General features: G+C 47.1%; 1 protein-coding gene across 3 annotated transcripts in view; it reads left to right on the forward strand.

Moving 5' to 3' along the window:
- ACOT11 (acyl-CoA thioesterase 11) overlaps positions 1-24,542 on the forward strand; it is a 124,070-nt gene that overhangs the window by 78,513 nt on the left and 21,015 nt on the right. For 2 of the 3 annotated variants that reach the window (XM_025189817.3, XM_025189819.3), the window contains 6 exons: positions 6,374-6,536; positions 11,563-11,632; positions 16,798-16,858; positions 18,165-18,266; positions 21,287-21,422; positions 22,761-22,917. In XM_025189817.3, coding sequence (XP_025045602.2) covers positions 6,374-6,536; positions 11,563-11,632; positions 16,798-16,858; positions 18,165-18,266; positions 21,287-21,422; positions 22,761-22,917 — 689 coding nt within the window. Of the gene's footprint in view, positions 1-3,729; positions 3,755-6,373; positions 6,537-11,562; positions 11,633-16,797; positions 16,859-18,164; positions 18,267-21,286; positions 21,423-22,760; positions 22,918-24,542 lie in introns of those variants that run through there. The other variant, XM_075936027.2, reaches the window with a different exon arrangement.

The following is a 24,542-nucleotide window of genomic DNA, read 5'->3' on the forward strand; positions in this document are numbered from 1 at the left end:
TGTTATATAGGCAGAATATGGCAATCCAATAACTAGAAGTCTCATTACGAGTAGGGCTGTCAAGCGATTAAAAAAATTAATTGCGATTAATTGCGTGCACTGCCCCTTTGAAACGCTCGGCTAACCCCAGGCTCAATGCAGCTGCCCCTGTGAAATGCAGCGACGGCGTTTCAAAGGGGCAGAGCCACGGAAGCCCGGGATCAGCTGGAGTCCTCGGCTGAGCCTGGCTTGGTGCAGTGCTGCCCCTTGGAAAGGCTGCCCCACCGTTTCCAAGGGACAGCGCTGCGGAAACCCAGGACCAGCTGGAGTCCTCCGCTCACCCCAGGCTCAGTGCAGCTGCCCCTTGCAAAGGCTGCTCCAGTGTTTCCAAGGAGCAGCAGCATGGGAGCTCAGGGTCAGCTGGAGTGCCTAGCTGATCCCAGGCTCCTAATGCGCTGCCCCTTTGAAGCACTGGAGCAGCGTTTCAAAGGGGCAGCACAGCATTAACGCCTGTGATTAACGTGTTGAAAAAATTAACACATTAAGCCAGTGGTCCCCAACATTTTGGGGCTGCCACGCATGTGGGGGCGGGGGCCGGGCATGTGCCGTGCGCCTGGGGCCCAGGGCACAAGAATGGCTCTTGCTGGCCCTGGTCACTAGGCAGGTACACATAAATGCCCATGGCGCCCGCGGGCACTGTGTTGGGGACCACTGCATTAAGCCTTCCCTGCGTTAATCTCAGGCATTAATGCACATCAATTGACAGCCATAATTACAAGCCATGTCACCTGAGTGGTGCATTCTATCTTCATTGAGCCAGGAATCACAGGGAAGAGCTTAGCTATTTCCCACTTCTGTGCTGTTCTCCAGTTTTCACATTTCCACCTTTCTTTTGTTCTCTTCCTGCTTTTTCCATTACATCTTCAGTGGGCGCCTTCCTCGTGTACCTTCTGCCGCACGTGTGGAGCGCGTGCACAGGAGTCAGAAAAGCCACGTGCATTTCTTCAAGCCGGGCACAGTGAGGGCTGTGCACACTTTTCTAGCTAGCTCTGTGATGCCCAGACCCTTGTCACATTCCCCCCAGACAGAAACGTCTGCTCCTGAAATCTGCTTCCACTGCCTTGCCCCATTTCAATTGAACCCATGGTAGCATGTTCTAAATCAGAACCTCATTGCTCTCAGGCAATGCTCCCTCTACTTTTTCCATCTACAGGCAGAATAAATGTTATGCACACAGAGACATGTGCAGGTGTGTTTTCTATTGGTGGTGCACATGCTGCCGACTGTGAGTGCTCTGCTAATCAGCTGGGTGGCATTGGAATCTTTCCTGGGTGGCTGACAAACACTCAGCTTACAGGGAACACTTGTCTCAGGGGTGTGTGTTTGTGTGTGTTTCCTTTTTTGGCTTGCCCCTTGCAGGCTTACATGTTAGCAGTTTCAGTCTCTAAATGGAAAAACTGGCTGTGCACCAGTGCACATCTTAGCTCCCTGCTATAAGGTGCAGATCTTCTGGCGCTCAAAGAAAGGCCAGCTCAAGGTTTTCCATAGCTGTGAGGTATAAAAAACAAAAGCAAAATGATCTTTCAGGAGATGTGGAGGAGAGGGAGAGCTTACATGTAACTTAGTGGAGGCTTTTAGGGAGAAGGGTTGAAGCCCAGATGCTAGATACGTAGTTTTAGAATGTGGTAGTCATTTTGAAAATCAGTATGTTGCAAATGCTAATACAGAGAAGACAAACATTCATAGGTATAACTTGCCTACATAAGGACGGCCACACTGGAGTCAGACCAAAGGTCCATCTAGCCCTGTATCCTGTCCTCTGACAGAGTCCAGTGCCAGGTGCTCTAAAGGGAATGAAAAGAACAGGGAATCAAGTGATCCATTCCCAGCTTCTGACAAACAGAGGTTAGGGACACCATTCTTGCCCATCTTGAATTTAACCTCCATTAATTTATCTAGCTCTTTTTTGAGCTTTGTTCGTCTTGGACTTTACATCATCCTCTGGCAAGGAATTCCACAGGTTATGTGGAAAAATTCTTCCTTTTGTTTGTTTTTTAAAATCTGCTACCTATTAATTTAATTTGATAACCTAACCCCTGGTCCTTGTGTTATGGGAATGAGTAAATAACTCTTCTGCATTCACTTTTTCCACACTAGTCATGATTCTATTGGTTTCTATCATATCCTTCCCTTAGTCATCTCTTTTTGCAAACTGAAAAGTCCTAGTCTTATTAATCTCTTCCCATATGGTAGCCGTTACAGATCCCTAATCATTTTTGTTGTCCTTTTCTGAACTTTTTCCAGTGCCAAGATCTCTCTCTTTGAGATGGAGCAACCACATCTACGAATTATTTTCTCCATACAAGTCTTGGGCTAAGCCCATCCAAACCAAAACAAGAGGATTATAAATGATTCCAAGTAGCAAACTTAAATGTGTATAAACATCTAGGCCACCAAAGCTGAGCAGAGGTAGCGACTGAGTGAACCTTGCAGACAGAAGTTCACAGAAGCCCAAAAAGTTTGTGGCCCGAATTTTCAGAGTTGGGTGCTTAACAGTCAGTATCTGACTCCATCTTAGGCACTTAAATATGTGGGTTACAGTTTTCAAACTCTAGAGCACAACATGAGGCACTGGAATAAGTGGCCTGACTTTTTTTTCTTTCTTCCTTCCAAAGGCTCTGAGCACCTCTGACTTGCACTGATTTCAGAGGGGAGCTGCGGATACTGAGTATCTCTGAAAATCAGGCCACTTATTCCTCTGCCTAACTGTAGGCAACTGAATTTGAAAATCCTGACCTAGATTCTCTTCAGAAAGCTCTTGAGTCTGGAAATCTCACATGACCTGGTGGATTGAGAGTCCCAACGCTTCCTGCTTCAGAAGGGCCAGAAACAAAGCAAGAACCACTTCGCTCATGTTGTTTTTCAGTGGAATCTTTTGCTTCTGGCACTGGCTGCATGCCAGGGGTACAGAATGGCCAATGGGAATCGAGGGCGGGGAGGTAGGTTTAAACCTCAGACTCTGGCTTGAGTGTCTCTTCTGCCGGTCTCCAATAATCAGAAAAATAATACATCTTGTGGTCAAGGGGATGGTCTTGTGGTTTTGTTGCAATGGCATTCAGTTCCCACGCTCACCATTCGGATTGCCCTGGCAGTCTGCAGGGTTGTGTAGCGGCTCACAAACCTTGCCCACTGCAGCATGCTGTAATTGAATCACGGGTGTTCTTCGCTCCTGGCCCAGCAGCTAGTGCCATGTGGTTGTGGGATACCTCGCTGTCAGAGGTGTTATCCGACCAGAGCGGGCCATTGGTCCTAGCTTTGTGTCATGATTCCGACTTTAGGCAATAGCAAAGGCATACATTCTCCATAATCTACCCGGCCAGTCCAGTGCTATATCAGTGTGCAGGAGGAGGAAATTCATCCTCTGTGCCAATGGGCGATCCATTTATTTCCTATAGGGATAGCAAAACAAAGAGGCAGTAAAAAGGAGAAGGCTTTGCAGAGATGCATAGGCTTTGAACCATGACTGGCTGGCTTGTAACTTTAAGGCTGCTTCTAAAAATAGACTTCTCCTGGCATGTTGCTAGTGTGGGGAGGCTGGGAAGTCACATCATGGACTAACAGGTGTGGTGGTTTATTTATTTATTTTTAAGCTTCAGCAAGAACTAACCAAAGCTGAAGTCCTTCTATCCAGGATGTGTGGCTTGTGAGTTGCATGGGGTACAGTGGTCCTGCAGCACTCTGGGGCTAGCACAGGAGCTGGAATCCAGTTCACTGGGTGAGAGTGTGATATTTTAATATAAATGTACTTGACACACATTGTAATCTCTAACCTGAGAATTGAACCGTTTCGGGAACATCTTATAACAGTAGCTATGGAAACGGAGCTCGCCTATTACAAATGCAGTAGGGGAGGCTAAAGCTGCGTGGAGAGACGGCACTGTGTTCAGATATGCCGAGCCCAAAAGAACAGGGGACATTTTCAACAGAGAAGGCTTAATTTTGAAAACAAACCCATTAAAACGTCTGCAGATCATCTGCAAGGGAAGCTGCTGCAGTGAGGACTTTGTATCAAGAGAGAAAAAGAAGCTCGGAAAGAAGAGGAAAGTTCAGAACAAAATCTAGACTGGTGTCTGGTCAGTTACTCATCGGGGTCAAGTTAATCTCTGGTGTAATTTCATTGATGTAAAAGGACACAGCACGATCATCTAGTCAGTTTAAAAGTTTTCCGAACCTGCCGCTGGTGTGATGGTGGTTGTGGTGGTTTTTTTTTTTTTTTTTTTTTTTGGTGGCTTTATAATTACAGCTTCCATTTTTAAAAAACAATTTTTTTGTCCCCTGTTGGTTTGTGTGAGACTCAAACAAGGGAAACTGACTTTACAGGGGAAGCTATGAAAATGGCTAGGTACAAACTACCGTCCATCCACATAAGTAAAATGCACATGCTTGTTTTCTTTCTCTCTCTCTCTCAACTTATTTGTTAGGTTAGTGCCCTTTTACTTAGGAACAAATTTGCCTTCATGAGTCAGAAAAGCCTTCAATTTGCAAGCCAAAGCAGCCAGACAAATGGGGAAGTAGAAGGGTCCAGACTTATGGATCATCTGGCTAGTAAAACACAGAGTTCTGAGAAGTAAATTAGTATGTTGCTATATTCTATCTTGTTTACTAAAGATGTGGAATGTATCCTGTTTCAAAGTGCCCAGGGCCCAAACATTATGTATGGTGTAGGGAAGCGGTGGGGAACCTCAGGCCTGCCCCCAGCTTGCCTGGATCCAACCCCTGAGGCTCAGCATTGGGGAGCCTGTGCTGGCACTCCCTTCCATCCACCTGCAGGGCTGGAACCTACAAAGTCTACTAGCCTGGGCCCGTTTAGGCGCTGGTGTGCAAGGAGAATGTGGGGAGTGTTTTTCTCCTTCTCGTTCAGGGGCGTCTCACTTGTGTGCGGCCCCCGACTGGTTTTTCTGTGGGTCAGCAGCCCCTGACCCAAAAAAGGTTCCTCACCCCGTTGTAAGGAATAAACTGCTGTGTGAGCTGCTGCTGTTTCCATCAGTCTGACTGTAGACGGGCGAGGCAATGTAGGTTCTGGATTTGATCTCCGAACGCTCTCAGCGTACGGGGAGAGCCAGCCCGGCAAGCAGCTGGTGAGCTGAAAACCATGCTGTGCTCTTTCTGATGGCAGGAAATTCTCCACCTCAAATATTTTGAACAGAAAATTGGATCTTTTGACTAAATGGTATTTTTTGCGAAGTGTTGGCTTTCTGTGGAGAATGTACATTTCATCGCTTTACTGGAAACGGAAATATTTTGGCTGTCACCTGAAATATTTTGATTAACAAATGGCAGTCTTGCCTCAAGGGGGTTGTAATCCTGGAGGCCTTATGTTCCTATTGACTCTTACGGGATAAGTTCTTGGAACGGACTGTCGTTTCAACGGTGCACCACTTTCACCGTGTTGGATGAGAGGAGGGTGTCCGGAGTCCTGACCCTGGCCTACCACGGGACAACCGCAGCCACAAAGTGCCCCTTTTGAATCAGGGTATTTTGAGTTTTCATTGTGTTTTCTGACCAGCGCGCTTTCCAATGACTGCCTGGTAACTGGAGGTGGGTCAGAACCAGCCCCCCACCCACCATGGCTGCATTCTAAATGCTGGGGCAATATGGGGCCAGGCGTAGCCTAGCCCTATCTCCAGCAGTGAAGAATTTTCCTTTGGAACTTTCCTGAGCCTTCTGCCTACCCGGACTGGGAGTTCTGTGGGGGCTCAGCTCCAAATGGCCCCTCTTTTTGGTGCTGTTAGATGATAAATAATGATTCCCACGGCGGAACCAGATGCTGCCCATTCTCCCTCTCTGGCCTGACTCTGCTAACAGAAAGAAGAAATGTTTGGGGTTTTTTTTGCCTGTCTGTCTGGTAAGTGCTGCAGGGTTAAGAAGGTGCCACTTCTGGCCAGGAATTCTGATTCCAGCCATGCTCCGCTCCATTGTTGCTGGGGAACTGGATGGCTTATCCCCTGGGAGCTCCTTTGACACACCCCATCTTGGCATGCTAGCCCAGCAGAGCATGGTTCACTTCTCCCTGAGACACATGGGAAAAGGGGCTTTTACTTTTTTTTTTTTTTTTTTTTAAACCTGGACTGTGTCATGTGTTCCTGATATGGCTCCCCCCAAAGGCCTTGGATTAGTGGCTTAGTTCTTAGCCCCGAGCCTGGCAAGCGAGTGACCAGCAGCTCTGAGCCTTAAGGAGGCCCCGTCTGCGAAGCACCTCACTTGGGAAGCCTGGGAAGCCTTCCTGCCCCTCCGCCAACTTGTGCCTGGCTGTGGGGTCAGGGCAGGCTGCAGCCGGGTCCCTGCTCGCTGCCACAGGCGCTGAGTTCTCTGCGTTTTCTCCCCTCTTCTCCAGGGCTCCGCCTCTACACTGCTGGCCATGGAGGGCGGGCAGGGCTACCGCAATCCCACTGAGGTGCAGATGAGCCAGCTGGTGCTGCCCTGCCACACGAACCACCGCGGCGAGCTCAGTATCGGGCAGCTGCTGAAGTGGATCGACACCACCGCCTGCCTCTCCGGTAAGCGTGTTCTCCTCCCCCCCCCAGTTTGGCAGCCCGCTGGCCGCGCAGGAACAAACAGGGCTGCTGACTTTCTGATGTCTGAAAACCGGACGCTACAGCAGGAAAACCAGAATCTTCCCCTTGTGCAGCCTCTTCCCCTGCCTGTCACACTCCCCCTTCCTCCTTGCTCAATCCCGCCCCAGCTGGGCTCCAAGGCTAGGAGGGGAGCCTTCCTGCCCATGAGATGCAGGTAGGAGGTGGCCCAAGCTGAGCAGGGATTGATGTGGGTCAATGACACAGCCTCTCCTCCTGTGGTCCCCACCCATGGCAACTGGACTTCAGGTGTCCAGTCAGGACATGTGAGCCCACGTGGAACAAGTCCCCTTTCAGCCGGACTTTCTGATTGAAAACTGGACACGTGGCAGCTAGCTCAGGGATACTGGTCAGATGGGCCAGGCCAGCTTTGATCCAAACCACCTTTTTGTGCTCTGCCTGTCCCTTGTTTTCTTTCATTCCCCTCCACTCTCCATAGAACTCGTCAGCCTTCCAGGTAGCCATGAAATCAGCTGAGGTTCCCTCTCCTTTCTCTATGGAGACAAGAGAACAATTATGACTGTGAATCAAGGATGTAACCTTTTAATAATTGGTGACAGATTTATCTTCCCAGGTAGTTCAATACGGATCCATTCAGTGCTTGGTCTGAACATCTATGGGACACTACCATGGTATCCTCTCCCTAGCTTGTCTTCACATGAGTCATTGGGTCTCCAATTCTTCCCTTCCCTCCCTGCCAAGCTCCCCCTCCTGTCTGTCTATCTGATGTGGGTCAGAAGAGCTCAGAGGGAAGCTGTTATGAACAGAGCAGCCCTGAGTCTGGGCAGCCTAAAATACAGCAGAGAGCTAAAAGTACGGCCTTTGCTACTGGAGTTTCATCTGATTGGTTATTAACAAAGGAAACGTGACCCACGAAGAGAATATGCAGGGACAATATTGATCTTAAAACTAGGTAGCAGATTTGTTCCTGCCATTAGAAAGGCCCAGTCTGTTTCCTGGCTAATACAGGAGTGTCTTGGTCGAGCAGTCTGCTGTGGCTCAAGACCATGAGAGCCATCCACAGGGCATACTCCTGTTCTAACCACTAGGCATGGCTGCTCACACCACAGTCCTATGACACGAGTTCAGCAACAGAGCCAAGCATGTGCTCTATTGAGACCAGGGGGCTTGCTCTTAAAGCTTAGCACATGCTGCATTACTCTCCTCTGCTGAGATGTCTTGCTGAGCTGGTGCCAAAGGGAGGATGCTAAATTAGACAAACCAATAATCTTGTCTGGCCCAGCAGTTCTGTCCCAGTGGACCAGGATCCTGTGTCTGAGTGTGGTCCGACAATGGGGCCATACTGCTGAAGACACCTGTATTATAACACGACAATGCGGGGGGAGCCAGAGAGAACAGGCAAACTTTATATGTGGAGCGGAAGCAAATAAAATGATGACTGGGTTAGTCCTTAAATGAAAGTCTTTCCAAATTATTGGGGGATCAAATATGAAGGGGAGAGCTGGGATGTAATTCAGAGCGAGGCAGCAGCGTGATGGTGCAGGAAACCCGGGTAAACAGCTCTTCAGGGAGCTTCTCAGAAACAGAAGCAAGATCCAAGGGGGATTGGCATGGAATTGGATCCTGCTTCCTAAGAGATGGATGGGAGACTGCTCCCAAAGAAGCACAATTGCACAATCTAGTGCATGGAAACTCTGAGCTAGGATGGAGTCTGATGCCATAGTCAGTTCTCTGTGGTCTGGGAGGCAGATCACTGGAAGGCTCTATGAAGTGGTCCACAGAAGGAACAGGGGCGGCAGGTTTGTATAATTTTTGGTGGTGCCCCATTAGCCACAGCCCCTGACTCCTGTTAACCAGGCCCCTGGAGGTAACATGCTCGGGGCAAGACGGACACATGACCAGAAGTAAAAGGTGTCATGTCACCCCTCTCGAAGGACTTTTCCCACCATCCTCCTACCAACAGGGATCAGTCTGGCTCCCACCAAACCCCTCTCATGCAACTATCCTGCAGTTGCATTAACCCAATGTGTGTGTCATTAACTCGGGGGCAGAGAGGCTGGGGGAAGTGTTCCCTCTAAGACTACGTCTACACTCACGGCTTCTTGCGCAAGTACAGCCGTTCTTGGGCAAGAACCCACAGAGCATCCACACTGCCCGCCTGCTCTTGCGCAAGGAAAGTTACAGGATGGCGTGGGAAGGGAGGGCGTCTTGCGCAAGAGCGACACCCTTTTCTAACAGGTGTAAGCTCGTTTGCGCAAGAGGGCAGTGTGGATGCTCAGCAGGCATTTCTTGTGCAAGAAACCCCTATGGCTAAAATGGAGCCATCGGAGCTTTCTTGCGCAAGAGAGCGTCCACACTGCCATGGATGCTCTTGTGCAAAAGCACAGCTCACACATGGCAGTGTGGACATGTTCTTGTGCAAGACTTCTTGCACAAGAACCCTTGCACAAGACATTCTTGCCCAAGAAGCTGCCAGTGTAGACATAGCCTAAGAGTTTCCACCCATGAGCAGAATGAATTTTGTGTTGTGCACCAGTACTGAGTTCATGTGGCTTGTCTGGATGTGCCACTGTGGCACCCAAGTTATTAATAAATATTTTATAAACCTTTATCTTTTCGCTCTGCTGCCATGTCTCCTCCCCTTGCTCCATCAGCTCCTCTGGTGCCTGTTGCCCCCAACTTCTCACCCTCTTCTGCTGTCCTGACTCCTGCCCTTCTCACTGCCCTCAGCCCTCCTGCAACCTGCCCCCATCCATCAGCCCTTCTCTACCCCTTGTGCCCACTCCTCGAGGAACCCCAATCTGATCATGTGAGCTACCCCTCCTCATCCCCTCTTCTAACACCTTCCTCTACACACCTGCCCTGCCTCTCTCCTCTGGTGCTGGTCCCTCCCCTGCAGGTGTCTGCCCTTCTGCTTCACCCCCAGAACCTGCACCTTCCCTTACCCCTGCACCCTCCTGGTGCCTCCCCCTTCCCTTACTGCCCCCTTTGCCCTCTTTTCCCCTGATGCCCACCCCTTCACCATCCTCTGCTCCCGTTTCCCTCATGCCCCTGTGCCCTCACACATGACTTGCTCCATCCCCACCTTTCTCATGCCCACCTCTTCTTTCAAGCCTTCTCCCAGCACCTCCCACTCCCCCCTCTATCCTCCAGTTGCCTGCCCCCTCTCCCACTGACACCTCCCCTCCTGCCCTTTTCCTCATTATCCGCAGTTGGTCCCCTGGCATTTGTCTCACCTCCACACTGTCTCTTGGTGCTTTCCCCTTTCTTCCCCCTCCCCCTCTGCGCAAGCCTCTTCCTCTCCCACCCCTTACCTTTCCCCTTACCTTACTTTCTGCCTTCCACTTTGTGGGGCCGGAGTCTACGCTTGGGCCCCAGAAATCTCCAGACTCCGAATCTGGAGCTAGGCCACGTGGCGCAACGCTGCGCCGAGCAGTTTTAAAGTCCCGGACCGTGATGTCACATCACACCCAGACGTCTCCCCGCTTAACTGTAAACGCTGCACATGGCAGCAGCAGCCGGCAGTGCAGGCTGGCAAGGGGGAGCTGGACTGAAAGCTGCGCATGGCAGGCAAGGGACAGGGACGGGGGGGGAAGGATGCTCTGGGGCCAGGGAGGGCAGATGCGCGGGGGGGGGGCCGGCAGGTGGGGGCCGGGGCCCACTCCAGGCAGGGCCGGAGGAGAGACCCAGCTCCAAATATTGGTGGAGCAGGGTCCCTGGCTCTGAATATTACTGGAGCATGGGCATCACGAGCCCATATAACTCACCGCCCATGGAAAAAAAAAGATTAGAGAACCCTCTCTTAGCCATGGCAGTGTCGCATTTTCTGAAATGATATTGTCTCCCTGTGTACCTGGAGACAGACCACTGCAGACAGCTGGCCCACAGGACTATTACAGGGACAATGTCCTGCAGTAGGTGTGGTCACAATGCAGTTCTTGCGAGGCTGTCTCAGTACTTGTCTTGCAGTACCATGCTTCCCGAGTTACCTGTTGGTTACACACAGCACAGCTTCTAGCTCCAACTCCATTATCAAATACAGTTGTAAACATTTTAAATAAAATGTTGGCAAGAGCTTGATAAGTGATGCTGTTCAGCTGGGTTTCCAGTTTGGGGATTGCACTTTCAAGAAATCTGTAGCAGGAAGATAGGCCTGTGGTTAAAGTAGGATTTGGGACTCCAGGTTCTGCCACAGACTTTCTGTGTGACCTTAGGCAAGTCACTTAATCTATCCATGCTTCAGTTCCCCGTCTGTGAAAATGGGGACAACAGCACTTCCCTGTGTTGTGAAGCTACATGCAAAATGCATTAAAGCTTGTGAAGCTCTTTGAGGTCTGTTGATGAAAAGCACCATATAAGAGGTAGATATTCGTATTTATCAAACCCACGCTCTTAGAGATCTCCTAGCCACAGGAGATAAGGAGAAAGTTTCCAGTGTATAGCTAGGAGGCCTTGAAAATATAAACTACCCACCAATTGTTCATAAGATAAATATACATCCTAGTAACAGACATGAATGTGGAGGGAGACTTGAGGACACGCTGATAAATTAGATCATGTTTTAAAATTCTATCTCTACTTAGTAGAATGTCCAATTGGTTTAACTGTTGCAATATATGTTTAACAGATTTTGGGGGGAAACCTACGAAGAAAACGGCTCCATTGATTTGCTCAGTTAGCGTACTGGGAGTAGTATGCCTGTGTGACTGGAAAGATCAGACAAGTAATCTGTCTGCTGGTCATTGTTAAACACATAAAGCCTTTGATTAAGGGACATAGCAATGGGCATTTTCTCAGTGTAACCTGTGCTGACCCTCAACACAAAGGGAATCTTGTGTCCTACATGCAATGGACAGTGTGTATCTGCAGAGATCAGGGTTGCTTATGTCTGTTCTAAGTCTGCAACTTGAGTTGCAAGACCAGAAAAAGTCCAGTTATGGGTGCACTGATTGCATGATGGTAACTGGTGCCGTTTTGTTCTCTTTTTCAGCTGAGAGACATGCTGGCTGCCCCTGCGTCACGGCTTCTGTGGATGATATCTATTTTGAGCACACGATTAGGTAAATGCCTTTTTCCTCTCTTGCAGTTTCCCTGGCTTTGAAAAAAAAATTCTTCTCTGGCATGCAGCAAATATTGAAGATTTAGAGTCTGTATGCAATGTTAATGATCCCTTCTATTCTGGATAAATGTCATCCCTCCCCCAACCCAGTCCAGAGGGAATGTAAGCCACAGTGGCTCTGAACCCAGGATCCGAGATGGACCCTGCAGAATACCTACATGTTAAGGGCTAGAATCCCCCTGGGACCTGGCAGTGAACAGCCTCATATTACTTCTCTAATAATATTGATGTTTAGTTCATTTGGGAGGCTTTTTGCTTTGGTTATCCTCCTGGTGTTCCCTCATAATCCAGCTCCTCTCTTCTTCATTCAAGCAGCCCTCTTTGATGTAGGGTCTCTCTATGCTGCCAAAAACTCCCTCCGTAATTGTGCCAGTGCGTCTTGGAGCCAGTTGAACAGACCCAGGTTTGTGCTATGGAGCAAAAAATAGCTGTTCCCACCGGGGCTCCCTGCTTCTCACAGGGATGACATGGATATTTTTAGCCTGATCGCACTGAGCTCAAGTCTCTTGACTCCAGCTTTGAGCCTTGCCACCCTGAGGATGGGCGTTTCTATGTTTTATGGTATAGAAATAATGTTTATAGCCCAGAAGATCAGTCTGTCTGTAAATGCCACTGTAGCACCTTCTCTTTCAAGGATCTCCAATCCATTTACTACCATTAACTAACCCTAACACCATCCTGGGAAGAGTAGGCAAGGATAGGGATCATTGCTTCACCCACACCTGAAATGCAGCCAGCTCTGGGGTGGAACACGGAAGCTGTGTAATGGCGTGTGGTAATGTTGTAATCTAATGTGCAGCCAGAAGTGAAGACCTTGCTGTAAAATCCTTCCTTTTCCCAATAAGTTTTGTTGAATAAAATACTGTACTGCACTGCATGTCGACGTATCTTGCTGGCCTACAAAATCTAATGCCTCCTATGGTGAGAGCTGTCTGTAGCTCTGTGAAGAAGTGAATGTAGAACTTCTGATCCTATGAAGTTTCTGAACTTTGCCAAGATGCCATTTCCCTAGAGATGGTAATCCTGCCTTTAATTCTACCTGTGACTTGCAGACATGGCACTATTAAAGGGCCGTACACAGTCCAATAGCTTGGGCCATTATTTGTCCATCAGTAGGTTTGAGACCTATAGAGACAAGATACCTTAATGTCCTCCAGTCTCCTTTACCATTTAAAAAGGTCAGTGAATTCATTGCAGATCTTCCTTTCCTCTGACTCCCATGGAGCTAACTAGGAGCTACTATCACAGTTGAGGTAGCCAAACCCTTCAGTTTAGGCGCACGGAACTATTGGCCATTACAGGTGGCTGGCTCCACTGACACAGGTACAGTTCTAAACCATCCTTATGGCTCCTAACGGTAGTGGTTGCATCCAGAAGTCATGCACTTTCTGACCCGTCAGACCTCCTAGGCTAATCGTGATGGTGCATTAACAGCTAAAGGACTATCCCTTGCTGAGGAAACTGATAGAGATCACAGAGCTCCCCTGACTCTTGACCCAAACCTCAGTCTAGACCTTACTGGAAGCTTATTTTGGGTGATTGCATTTTCAGCGCACTCCATCCTTTTTTGCCATATCTCTGTACTTCTGATTCTTGTCCCGGTCAGAGCCAGGAAGGGCAGAGGAGAGGTGGTGCTTGTATCTCTAGCCTGTAGAGAGGTGGTGCCTGTATCTCTAGCCAGGAAGCAGAAGGCACAGCATCAGAAATTTCACACCAGCCTGTCCTCGGGAGACAACCTGCCAGCTGCTGTGTCTTAAGAGCTCTGGATGAGCATTCAGTTACCTGTTTGGATGGTTTCCTAAACCAAACCTTGACATCTTGAAGTGTCTCATCAGCACTCTGCAGTGTCTGGAGCAGGCTGCTCAGCAGCGACGCTTAAGTGGTTACAAGCAAAATCAAACTCCTCCCTTCTGCTTGAAAGGGATCTGGAAGAGCAGGTAGTACAATGATGGAGAAGCACAGTGTTAATGACCGGCATCCCAGTCATGGACCTGATGAAAAATCCTTTGGCAAAACTCTTTCCATGTTGCAGTCCCTCAGACAGAGCATTAGCATTCATGTCAGACACTCAACTGGGCTTTTGTTGCTCTGCCTGTATGTAAAATATAGACAAATGACCTCTGGATGACTCAGGCATTGGGAGTAGCTGTGGCCTTTTGGGCAGTAGTTCAAATCTCTCCTGGACTGGTGGTGATAAAAGTTACCACTTTGGGATCCTGATAGGCGGCCTGTGCAAACCAAATTGTGCGTCTTGTTCCATTTCATCCTTGTTCGAGTCACAGCAGAGACAGATCGAGTGGACTGGATGAGAAACAGAACCCTGTTGCTCCTAAAAGTGGGTGCAGCCTCTCTTCATGCTGCTAGCTTTTCAATAGAGGAGCTCTGTCTCGCATGTGGTTAGTTCGACTTCTCTCACCACTTCTCCATTCACTTGAAAATCTGTGGTGAAATCACAAAAGGGAATCCAAGGTGGTAGCCCATAGAAGTGAAAATCAAATTAATAAAGGGATACGGTAATTTGTGAGAAACTTTAAAAAGGAATGATTGGTGTTCCTGGAGTCTAACCTGTTGCTAATTGTACTAATATACTTTGTTTTAAACTTAAACACCTGGCAATTTTTCATTTTATTTCATCAAATAAATCAATTTCATTTTGAAAACCAATTCCTCTGCATTCTGTCTGTGCTCTGAAGACTGAGAAGCCATCATTTTAATGTGCCACCTGTATATCTTGGCAAGAAATATATGGTCTTTGTTCTGTAAACAGCTGATCAATATTATGCCATGACCAGTATGTCTTAGATATTGCTCTGAGGCTTCTTAAAAAGTTACAGTAACCAAATCAAGCTTCTGTATTAGTGGATGAGGTGCAAGGAAGGGAGAGAAACGAAACCTAGTTGGGGCTAATGGGGCTCTTGGGAGGAATGGGGGCTAATGCCAGTGGTCTGTCCTGCTAAGGCTTTGACTTCCTGACTCCAGTTCTGTCCATTCCAATGCAATCTACAGCAAAAATCAGTGTGAGGAAAATGAAAACTATGTCTAAAAGGGCACAGTATTGGATAAACAGTAAACACTAGGCTAGGTAAGGGACAATCTGAGCCCACTTTCTGCCATGCAAAGTGGGAATGTTGCGCTGTTTTACCACCTCTTCTTAGTCTCCTCCCACACATCCTCTCTCTTTGGTCTGCCGTAGTCCATTCACTTGATGCATCTTATTATAAACACAAATTGTGAGCTTTCTGGGGCAAGGGTTGTTGTCTGGTTACCCTGTTTATAGAGCTCGTATTGCACTGGGATCCTGATCCCCCGGCGTTCCCGGTGAGAGCAACAGAAATAATCCACAAATCCAACAAAATCAAAGGTTATTCCTAAAATGTGGTGAAGTGAGTTCTGTAGCTGATGTACAATACCCAGAGATGGGACCACATCCCCTTTACCAAACCCTACTTCTCTTTTGTATCAGCCAGATTCAAATAATGCCTCCCTGGCAGCTGCATGGCAAGAACGAAGTCTGGTATGAATATTTTGCAATCTAGAAAGCTAAAGCAGTAGATTAGGGTTAGTTGCTGGCCTAACCTAGTGGTGGCATGAAACTGTAGCATTAACCTGATTGACATCAGTGTTCAGTACCATACCTACTGACTTCTCTTAAACACTGCGTATTTCTGTAATCAGAGAGAACTTTTATGCCAACACCAAGTCAATCTCCAGTGGAACCAAGAAGAGTGGACATTCCCAAAGAGGGGTGATTGACTGTGAGAGCTTTTGCATGTAAAATGTTGCATTAGCTTGGCCATTCACTGCTCTGGCTTCTAGAAAACACAACATGCAGCTTCTTCTCTCAGACCAGGAGCTCATCTCTGTGAGCAGCTGATTGCCTTCAGACTCTCAAGGCAGCTCCCAAAATCTAGGGTGTTCTGTGTCTTGTAGGATCGAGCATCAAGGTACGTGGTTTTTGGCATATACTATGGCATGAGTCCCACCCAGCTGGAATGGAATTTCACTAAAGCTTTACATTACATCCACTTCCATACTTGCAGGTTTGTTGCGGTGATTGCAAAAGGAATCCTAGTGACATCTACTAGATTTTTGCAAATTGTTTATCTTTATTAGAGCCAACTGACATAGCAACACTGAGTTATACAAGAGTGCCCTGACTGTTTTCCAATAATGCCGATTACATGCTGCTGCTTACATGTTGCACCTAAGATGGTTAAAACTGAAACCGATCAAATGGGAATAAAATATTTATCTACTTTTGAATCTTGTTTGGTCAGTTTCCTTGTTTTTCCTATAGAATCGGTCCATCAGTTCCCATGTGTCTTTCACCTGGAGGACCAAAATATTTTGAAAAACAAGAAAATGGGGATTGTAAATGCATCTTTACTAGTTTGGGGGCTTTGTGGCTGATACAGGATCTGAAAGTACATTGAATCCAACTTTTAAAAAACGGAATAGATTTCAAGTTGATTGTGACTTTTAATAGGCTAGTTGCTCAAGAGGGGTGTATGGGAATCAATTGTTCTAAGTGCTGAGTATAGACTTAATTGACTGTTTAGAGCTGAATGAAAAACCTCAGTAAAATACTTACCTGTTTTGCAGTTGGGCAAGTTAGGAGCTATAGTTTTGCGCTGAAATTTTATTTTCACAATTCCTTATTTTTCAGGGCTTACCTATGCAGTGATGCAGTAGCATTAATATTGTTTTTGCATCTAATTTTTAATATATTTTTTTTAAAAGGAGATAGGGGAATTTTCTCAGTTTTATTACCCATTTAGTTGGCAAGTCTAGCTGGTGTTGGTCAGTATCACAAATCGATGAATGCAATTCTCTGAACAAGGATTGGTCTGATTTTTCTTTAGGTTGGATGGGAGTGTTTGTGTGAGTGCACATATTTGTATAGCTAGTTTAAAGCTAATATAATGGCAGCTCTGAGTTGCATTTGATATCAGTAGAGGGAGGTATCTGCAGTGCTGCTCCTACTAGTCACCTTGTGAAAGGCGCTTATCCGGGGTAGCGGTGTGTTGCTTTCCAATCTGTGTTTTGTGTCTCTAGCAAAGATTATTGGCATTTTCTGTTGACACTACATTGTATTTTTTTTTCCAGTGTTGGGCAAGTTGTTAACATCAAAGCCAAAGTAAATCGAGCCTTTAACTCTAGCATGGAGGTTGGTATTATGCTTTAATCTGCTACTATGGAGCTTCCTATACTCCAATCTTGCAGCAACTGGGCCTGTCAGTGCTACTGTGTACCCAACTACAGGGGATTCTTCTTTTCCTTAACTCTGATAATTGTAATATATGAATGATCCCTAGAGGGTGATCCTATTCTGCTGTCCAAACATCCCCTGATCTCTCATCTTTGGGGTGCATGTTGGTCTCCTTTTGTTCAGAAGAATGACAGTCTCATCTGAGATGTTGGGCTTTCATTCTGGTGACTAGGGGTATGTTTATACTTGCGCTCTTTCAATAGAGCAATGCAAATGAAGACATTTGGAATCACAAATGAAGCCGGGATTTAAATATCCTATGCTTCATTTGCATATTTGCGCTATTTCGAAATAATAGACGCTGTTAGAACACGGTTATTTTGAGAGAAAACCCTTCTCTCGAAATAACTGGTAAACCTCATATGAGGAATAAGGGATATTTCGAGAGAAGGGTGTTTTCTCGAAATAACTACGTCTTAACAGCGTCTGTTATTTCACAATAGGGCTATTTCAAAATAGCGCCATAACACAAATATGAAAATGAAGCGCGGGATATGTACATCCCAGCTTCATTTGCAATTTTGAATGTCTTCATTTGCGTCCCTCTCTCAAAAGAGGGTGCAAGTGTTGACACCCTAGGGAACTAGCCATGTGATCTGTTTACTAGAAAGCCATGTAATCTGTAATGAAGTGTAACCTGTAATACAGTTCTTGCATTGTTCCCATTAAAGGGAATCAAAATGATCAGTTGATAAACTGGGCCCAAACACTAGGACGGTGTGTAAAGCTAGCATACAAACACAACCTCTTGCTCTCCCAAATAATTCAAATCTTTAGGCCAGGTCTGCATAGACCCAGCAGTTCGGCTTAAGGTATGCAACTCCAGCTACATTGAATACATAGCTGGAGTCTGCTTACCTTAAGCCAAGCTTGGCTGTGTCCCCACAGCGGGTGGCCAATGAGAGTAAATGCTCCTGTCAGTTTCCCTTATTCCTTTCAAGAGCAGGAGTACCGGTTGCCAACAGGGGTACCCTCTGACTTCCATTTAGTGAGTCTTAACTAGACTAGCTAAATCGAACTCCGGAAGATCGATTGCAGCAGCAGTGATTTTCCATGTAGTAAAGACACGCCCTCAGACTTTCTTCTCGTGTGGTGCCACTCAGGTTGTTCAAACCTCCTCTCTATAGAAATAGAAGAAACTTGTTCAGTTTGAGCCCCCTCTATTGCATTCTCTTCAATGCCTTTCTATTGTGATCCCTTCCAGGTTGGCATACAGGTCTGCTATGAAGATCTGAGCAGTGGGAAGCAGTGGAATGTGTGTAAGGCCTATGCTACTTTTGTTGCCCAAGGCAAAGGAACTTGCAAGGTAGGAACAGATCCTGAAGAACTCCAGCCGGTGTAATTTTTACCTGTAGGTTCTTGACATTGACATGTACCTACTTTTGGATCTGATGTAACATGTGCTGGAAAGACATCGGGTGTGTTGAAGGGCACTCGATTAGGCCCATAAAATCAGTTAATAAAAAAAGAGTGAATATTATATTTGACGTGATACCACTAGGGATGTAAAATCCTGTTTGTTTAGTTAACTGATTAAACATGAAGTGGGTGGCGGGAGGGGGGGGCACCCCCGCCCGCAGTGGATTGGCTGGAGCAGCTCCCCTGCCATGGCAGGCCTGTGGGGCTGAAACAGCCCACTGCTCGCCATGGCTGGGGGGGCTCAGCCCTCATTGGTTTAACTGTAACCAGTAAGCATCATCTATTAAAGGTGGTGGTTACTGGTTAACCATTCACATCCCTAGACACCACGGATGGAACTCTTAGGTCTGACACAAAGTAATTCTTAGTTGTATTTCGATAGCATTTTTCATAGTACTTTGGTATATGACAGTGGGCCATTTTGTATTGACTGTGTGAGGGCCCTGATTTAACTGGACTCAGAGGGCTACCACAGCGCCAGTGTGAAATAATAACTTAATCTGTATTGCACGGTTTGTTGAACATTTGTGTTCATAACTGTGTTTTGGTTAGCTGCCTGCCTAACTGGTTCTCTTCTTTGCAGGGACTAGATTTTTCAAAGGGTTGGTAGGTAGCTTTAAAAACATCAAGACATAAATGGCATTCCTTGTCATTTACTGATTTTTAAAAAAAATTTTTTTTTAAGCTGAGTGTTTCTTGTGCTAACCGATTTTTCTCATCAGTCTTGTAAGAGACTCTCAATATCGCATCCCTCCTTTCTGTGCCCCTCCTTTTCCATGTTATGGAAACCAGTCCCATTCCTGGCACTTCCTGTCCCCTTTTTTGCACAACCAAGCCCTGACCTTGCTTTAAGTTAGGATAAGAGAAAGCTGCCTATCAGATTTGGTTGTCTTAGCTCATGAAGAAACAGATGAGCAGTCAAATAGATGCATGTTTCTAAGATATATAGATAGATTAGATGGCTTAACTTAAATTTATTCCAATTTTTTTTTACATTTTTTATGTTAGAAAAGGGTGATTTGTATTTTTTTTATTTACATAGATTTTTGCTTGCAGTTTATATGTAAAGCTGTATTTGGATGAAAACTCTAATTCAATTAAAACCTCACAAAAATAAAATTTCATTGTACTTATTAAATAAATCTGCATTGAGTATGTTGGATACTTTAAAAAGTTTCAGAACATGTTTTTCATTTAAAATCAATTGTATTAAATAGCTTAGATGATAAACTGGTCATTGTTGGCAAACTGAACAGATTGTTTCAGTCACCATGTCTAGCATACCTCATCCTTTCACACCAATGTTTTAGTGTTGAAAAGGCAGGAGAGCTTGGGGGGGGGTGTGTGTGTGTGTTTGTGTGTGTGTGTTTTTTAAACTCTCAGCTAGCTTCTTATCTTTGAACAAACTGGTTGCTGAACTGAATAAACTGAAATAAAGAGACTATTCTTTGTGTACCTGCGGAAGCGGTTGCAGCTGTGCAAATCTAGCTTAGCACCTCTGCAAACTCTGGCTGCAGGTGCTTAGCTGCTGACATCGGCCAGTTCACTGGGCTGAGTTTCTTCAAAACTTGGTAGCAAACCTATACTGCTTTATGGATTTTGTACTTCATTTAAAATAGCTGTATCAATTTATAGCAAATTTAGGGCTTCGCATCAGCTGGGTAGCATTTGAATTGAGGCTGTCGATTCATTATTATATAGGCCTGTTTTTTAATAAACAAGCCTGCATTTAAATTTTAAAAAATAGCACAGAGGGTCCAGATTAAGCTGAGTGGCTGGAGTGATTTTTGTGGAAGAAGCATGACATGGTTGCTGGGGGGCAGGAGAACCGTAATCTATTCATGGCTCTCACAAGCTTCCTTCTAACTGTGGGCAAGTCACTTCCCTTTCTTTCACCTTTTGTGCCAGTTTCCGTCTCTCTAAAATCAGGCAAATACTTGCCTACCTCAGATAAATGGACTTTGTCCACCTGGTGAGAACACCTGGGTTCCATGCACAGCTCTACTTCTGACCTGCTATGTGAGGCCTAGTCACTTCCATTTCTGTGTTTCCGTTTCCCTTTGTCATGTGATCTGTGATAGTCCTTGCCCCAAAGGACTTTAGTTTTTTGTTGCATGTGGCTTGATGTCGGGAGGTCCTGATCTCCACTGAAGTCTGCTAATGTAAAGCAAAGAGTAATTTGTGTTGGTAGAGTGCTTTGTGAGAGAAGGGGCTTTGGATGCAAAGGACTCCTCCTTTGTGAGGCGAATAAAGGGCTTTAGGATTGTTTGGGTAGAAGGCACAAGGAGGGTCTATGTCAGGAATGGGCAACTCTAGGCTAGTGAGTGGGCCACAAGGTTGTCGGAACCAGAGTTGTTGACTCGAGTCCCACGACTTGAACTTGAGTCCGACTTAAGTTGCCTAGGTGACTCGACTTGAGACTCGACTCGGGTTCATTGTTTGTGACTTGAGACTCGACGTGAGACTTTCTAATTTTGTTAAATCGACTTGGTGAAAAAATTGTCCAAAAATGCAGATATTGATGGCTCGTACAAAAGTGACTTGACATTTTTTAAATTGAGACTTGAGACTCAACTTGGGACTTGACTCGAAAGTGACTTTAGGGACTCAAGACTTGAGTTGAGACTTGAACTGTAGTGACTTGAGACTCGACTTGCCACTGATCCATGTCCTGTAGAGAAGCAGCACAACCAATAGTTTTCCCCATTCGCACAGAGCATTGGCATTTATCATTGGAAATGGCAGAGTACAAAAGTCCTGCAGATAAAAAGGAACATCCTCGCTCCTTGATGTCCCCTTTAATCATTGAGATGCATCCCCCTGGGACCAGCTTGGAGCCTGGGAAAGAGCCAAACGCTAGCCCTGAGAATCGAGCTGACGTTGACTCTGTTCTCTCCTTGCATGTAGATGAAGCTGAAGCCGCTGGCTCCTCAGACCGAGGAGGAGAAGATGGAACACAGCATTGCTGCGGAGCGCCGCCGCATGCGCCTGGCCCACACCGACACCCTCAAAGATCTCCTCACAAGCAGCCCCTTGCAGACTGGTGAGCTGCCCTGCGGCCCCTGCTCCTGATCAAAAACACATGTAGACCCTGTCCCTGGCGCGCTCCTGGCAACCTGGAGCTGATGTCGGAAAACAGTCGCTCATGTCCATGTTCAGAAAAACAATTCCCCAACTTGGTGTCCGGTTACAGAGTGACAATCCTCACAGTGCTGCACTAGCATTAATTATCCCTCACTGTATCCCTGCCAGGTAGGTAAGTAAATACTCTCCCTGTTTTACAGATGGGAGAAATGGAGGCAGACACAGTGACTTTGCCAGGGTCACACAATGAGTTGCTGGCAGAGTGGGAGTTAAGACAGAATTTCCCAGCTCCCAGTCCTGTGCTGTTCTCTAGACTCTGCTTCTAATCTGTATCCTATAAACCTGGCCTCCACTATGAGGTTCTGGCCACTAATGTTCCCTCTAACTTTTTCCATCTGTGCGTGGAATAAAATTTGTTATGTACACCAATGCATGTGAAGATGTGCACCACCAGGAGAAACACATGCTGGCGGCTGTGGGCATGCTGCTAAATAGCAGCGCGGTATTTGAATCTCTGCTAGGTGGCTGCTCAAGTGCTCAGCATGTAGGGAGCTTTGCTGGCTACCCAAAATACGCTCCCCGTGATTCGCTGCCTCATACCTAGGATTATTGCTTGTATAAAAGCACCCCTTTTTTGTGCTATCTCGGTGCCGTGTCCCCTGCTCAGGACTGGAACTCGGGGTACTGTTTCTGTCTTTGCCCAAACTTGGACACCAGGCACTGCTGAACCTCTCTGCCTCTATGGAGATATTTGCTTCACCAAATCTGTGAGGCAATACGTTATCTGCAGGACGCTTTGAGTTCCTCTCGGGGGAAGGTGCTATCTGTGCAAAATGCTTTGGAGAGGTGTGAGGGGGGGTGTCTGCAAAGCCACAGAGACTAGCTGGACCAGATCCCTGCTCTCCTGTGGCATAGGCTTTCATGGATGGAGTTTGCTGAGGAGAAGGCACCCAGTCGCCTTGCATTGCTCCCTGGTGAACGCTGTCCTCCGCTGAGCCGCGACAGGCTCTGCAAGCCTCCTCGGTTGGTCTCACTTGGTTGGCTGGTGACCGGGGTGCAGGTGTAATGGAGGACTGCAGTCAGCGAGGCAGTGGACGGTCCCCTGGGCTGGAAGGGGGCAGCGGCATGGTGGTGGATGAGAGCAGGGTGGGTGGGGATGTGTGGGGGTGTGTGTGTCTCTGTTTTTGTAGCAGGTCATTGAGCGATTGCTTGTGCAATGAACATCCGCTCCGAGAGGTGAAGCCTTTCCATACGCCACTCTGGCCACTCTGATCGATGTGTGTTTCTTTCATGGCAGAGCGTGAGAACGGGGAATGCAACACGGTGGTGCCTGCTGGGAAAACCAGGGTGGAGAGTGTGGAACTGGTGCTACCCCCTCATGCCAATCATCAGGGAAACACCTTCGGAGGCCAGATCATGGCCTGGATGGAAATCGTTGCCACCATAGCAGCAAGGTGCAGTTCTGAGCGTCCCCACCCCAAATCTGGAGATGCATTTGTCGCACTTGCATGTGCTGGGCCTCTTTTGCTCCTTCACTGCCTATTCCTGTAGCGAGGCCCCACATGACAGTACAGTGGTTAAGGAGGAAGAATACCGAGCAGTTGAAGTGACATGGGGAGGGTGGTGGCCGGTAATAATCTGCCCCAGTCTCGAGGGCTTTGTTCCTCTGTTCCTGCCAAGAAAAATCCCTCTGACCTTTGCTGTGATCAAGACCCCGTGTTTGCTTTTCAGTCACGCCACTGAGCCTACAATAGCCCACCACCAATGTTCCCTGTGAACTGAGTGCTTGTGTGGCCACTCAACAGAGATTCCAGTGCTGCCCAGCTGATTAGCAGAGAGCCCACGGCTAAAGTTTTGTTTCTGCTGGTGGTGCACATTTGCGCCTGCCTCAAAGCACAAAAGACTTTATTCTGCATGTGGATGGGAAAAAAAAAGTGTCCATGGAGGGAAAAGATTAGCCTACCACTCCAGCCCCCTGGGTGGGCATGGATTTGGCATTGACTAGGAGGGAAAAATGCCACCACTGAGGTGCGCTTTTCCGAGCAACATAACTCTATGGGTCTCCTCTCTGCCTAACAGCCTGAGATGGGGTGGACTCAAACTGCCCTTTCCATGCTGCCGATTCTGCACCCTAGCACTACTCATGGGGAGCCAGCCTGCCCGATGCAGGGATGCCATCTTGGAGGTTGCCTGGTGGGACAAATTCCTGTCACAGTGGCATTACCCTACCAGGCTGTAACGTGTGTCTGGTCCAGTGGATAAGGTTTGAGAGGCAAAGTCTCTGCATCCCATTAGTCTTGCTCCATGCAAGTTGGGATCACACCGTCAAAAAAGATCACACAGAATCCGCTTAGCCCCTTGACAGGCTATGTAGGCTCATGTGCATCTTCCTTCTGGGGAGATGCACAACACCCTAAGCCTGACTGTAGCATTGCGTTTCCCCTCTGAGGAGACTCTCCGTGTGTTCAGAAGCAGCTCTCATGCCAAACCAGACAGCGTGTTTGTTCCTGTACAAATACAGAGTTGGGTGCCATGCAACGTTCCCTCTAATCTTTTCTATTCCTGTGCAGATTTTTTTCCATCCATGTGTGGAATACATTTTATGTGTACCACCAGTAGAAAAACCCAGCCCAGTTGTGAGCGCTCTGCTAATCAGCTGGGCAGCATTGGAATCTCTCCTGAGTGGTCGCACGAGCACACAGCTTACCGGGAACACTGGTGCTATGTTGTGACCAGGGCCCAATTTCTAGTGCGTTTCCAGGAACACAATGGTACATGAGTACATCACTCTGCCCCTCTGGTTCCCGGCCTGTAGAAAGGATCCAACAATGATTACCACCGTTGTAAAGAGCCGTGAGAGTGACGGATGAAACGAGCTTTATGAGAACTGGGCCATATTTACTGTGAACCTTGAAGGATGTCCTGCTCTGATGTGTTTTGTCCTAGATAAATGAGCATTTGTCCATTAGATGGTGCTCTGTATGCATTAGTTGTGGGTATTCTGATTCCTGTGTCATGCCATGGGGAGGAAGGTACGGAGGGAGTTAAATGTTATCTCTTTTTTCACCATCTACCATTC

Source organism: Pelodiscus sinensis, chromosome 9, assembly GCF_052426305.1.
Source record: "Pelodiscus sinensis isolate ZL-2025 chromosome 9, ASM5242630v1, whole genome shotgun sequence".
In the NCBI taxonomy this organism is placed as follows: domain Eukaryota; kingdom Metazoa; phylum Chordata; order Testudines; family Trionychidae; genus Pelodiscus; species Pelodiscus sinensis.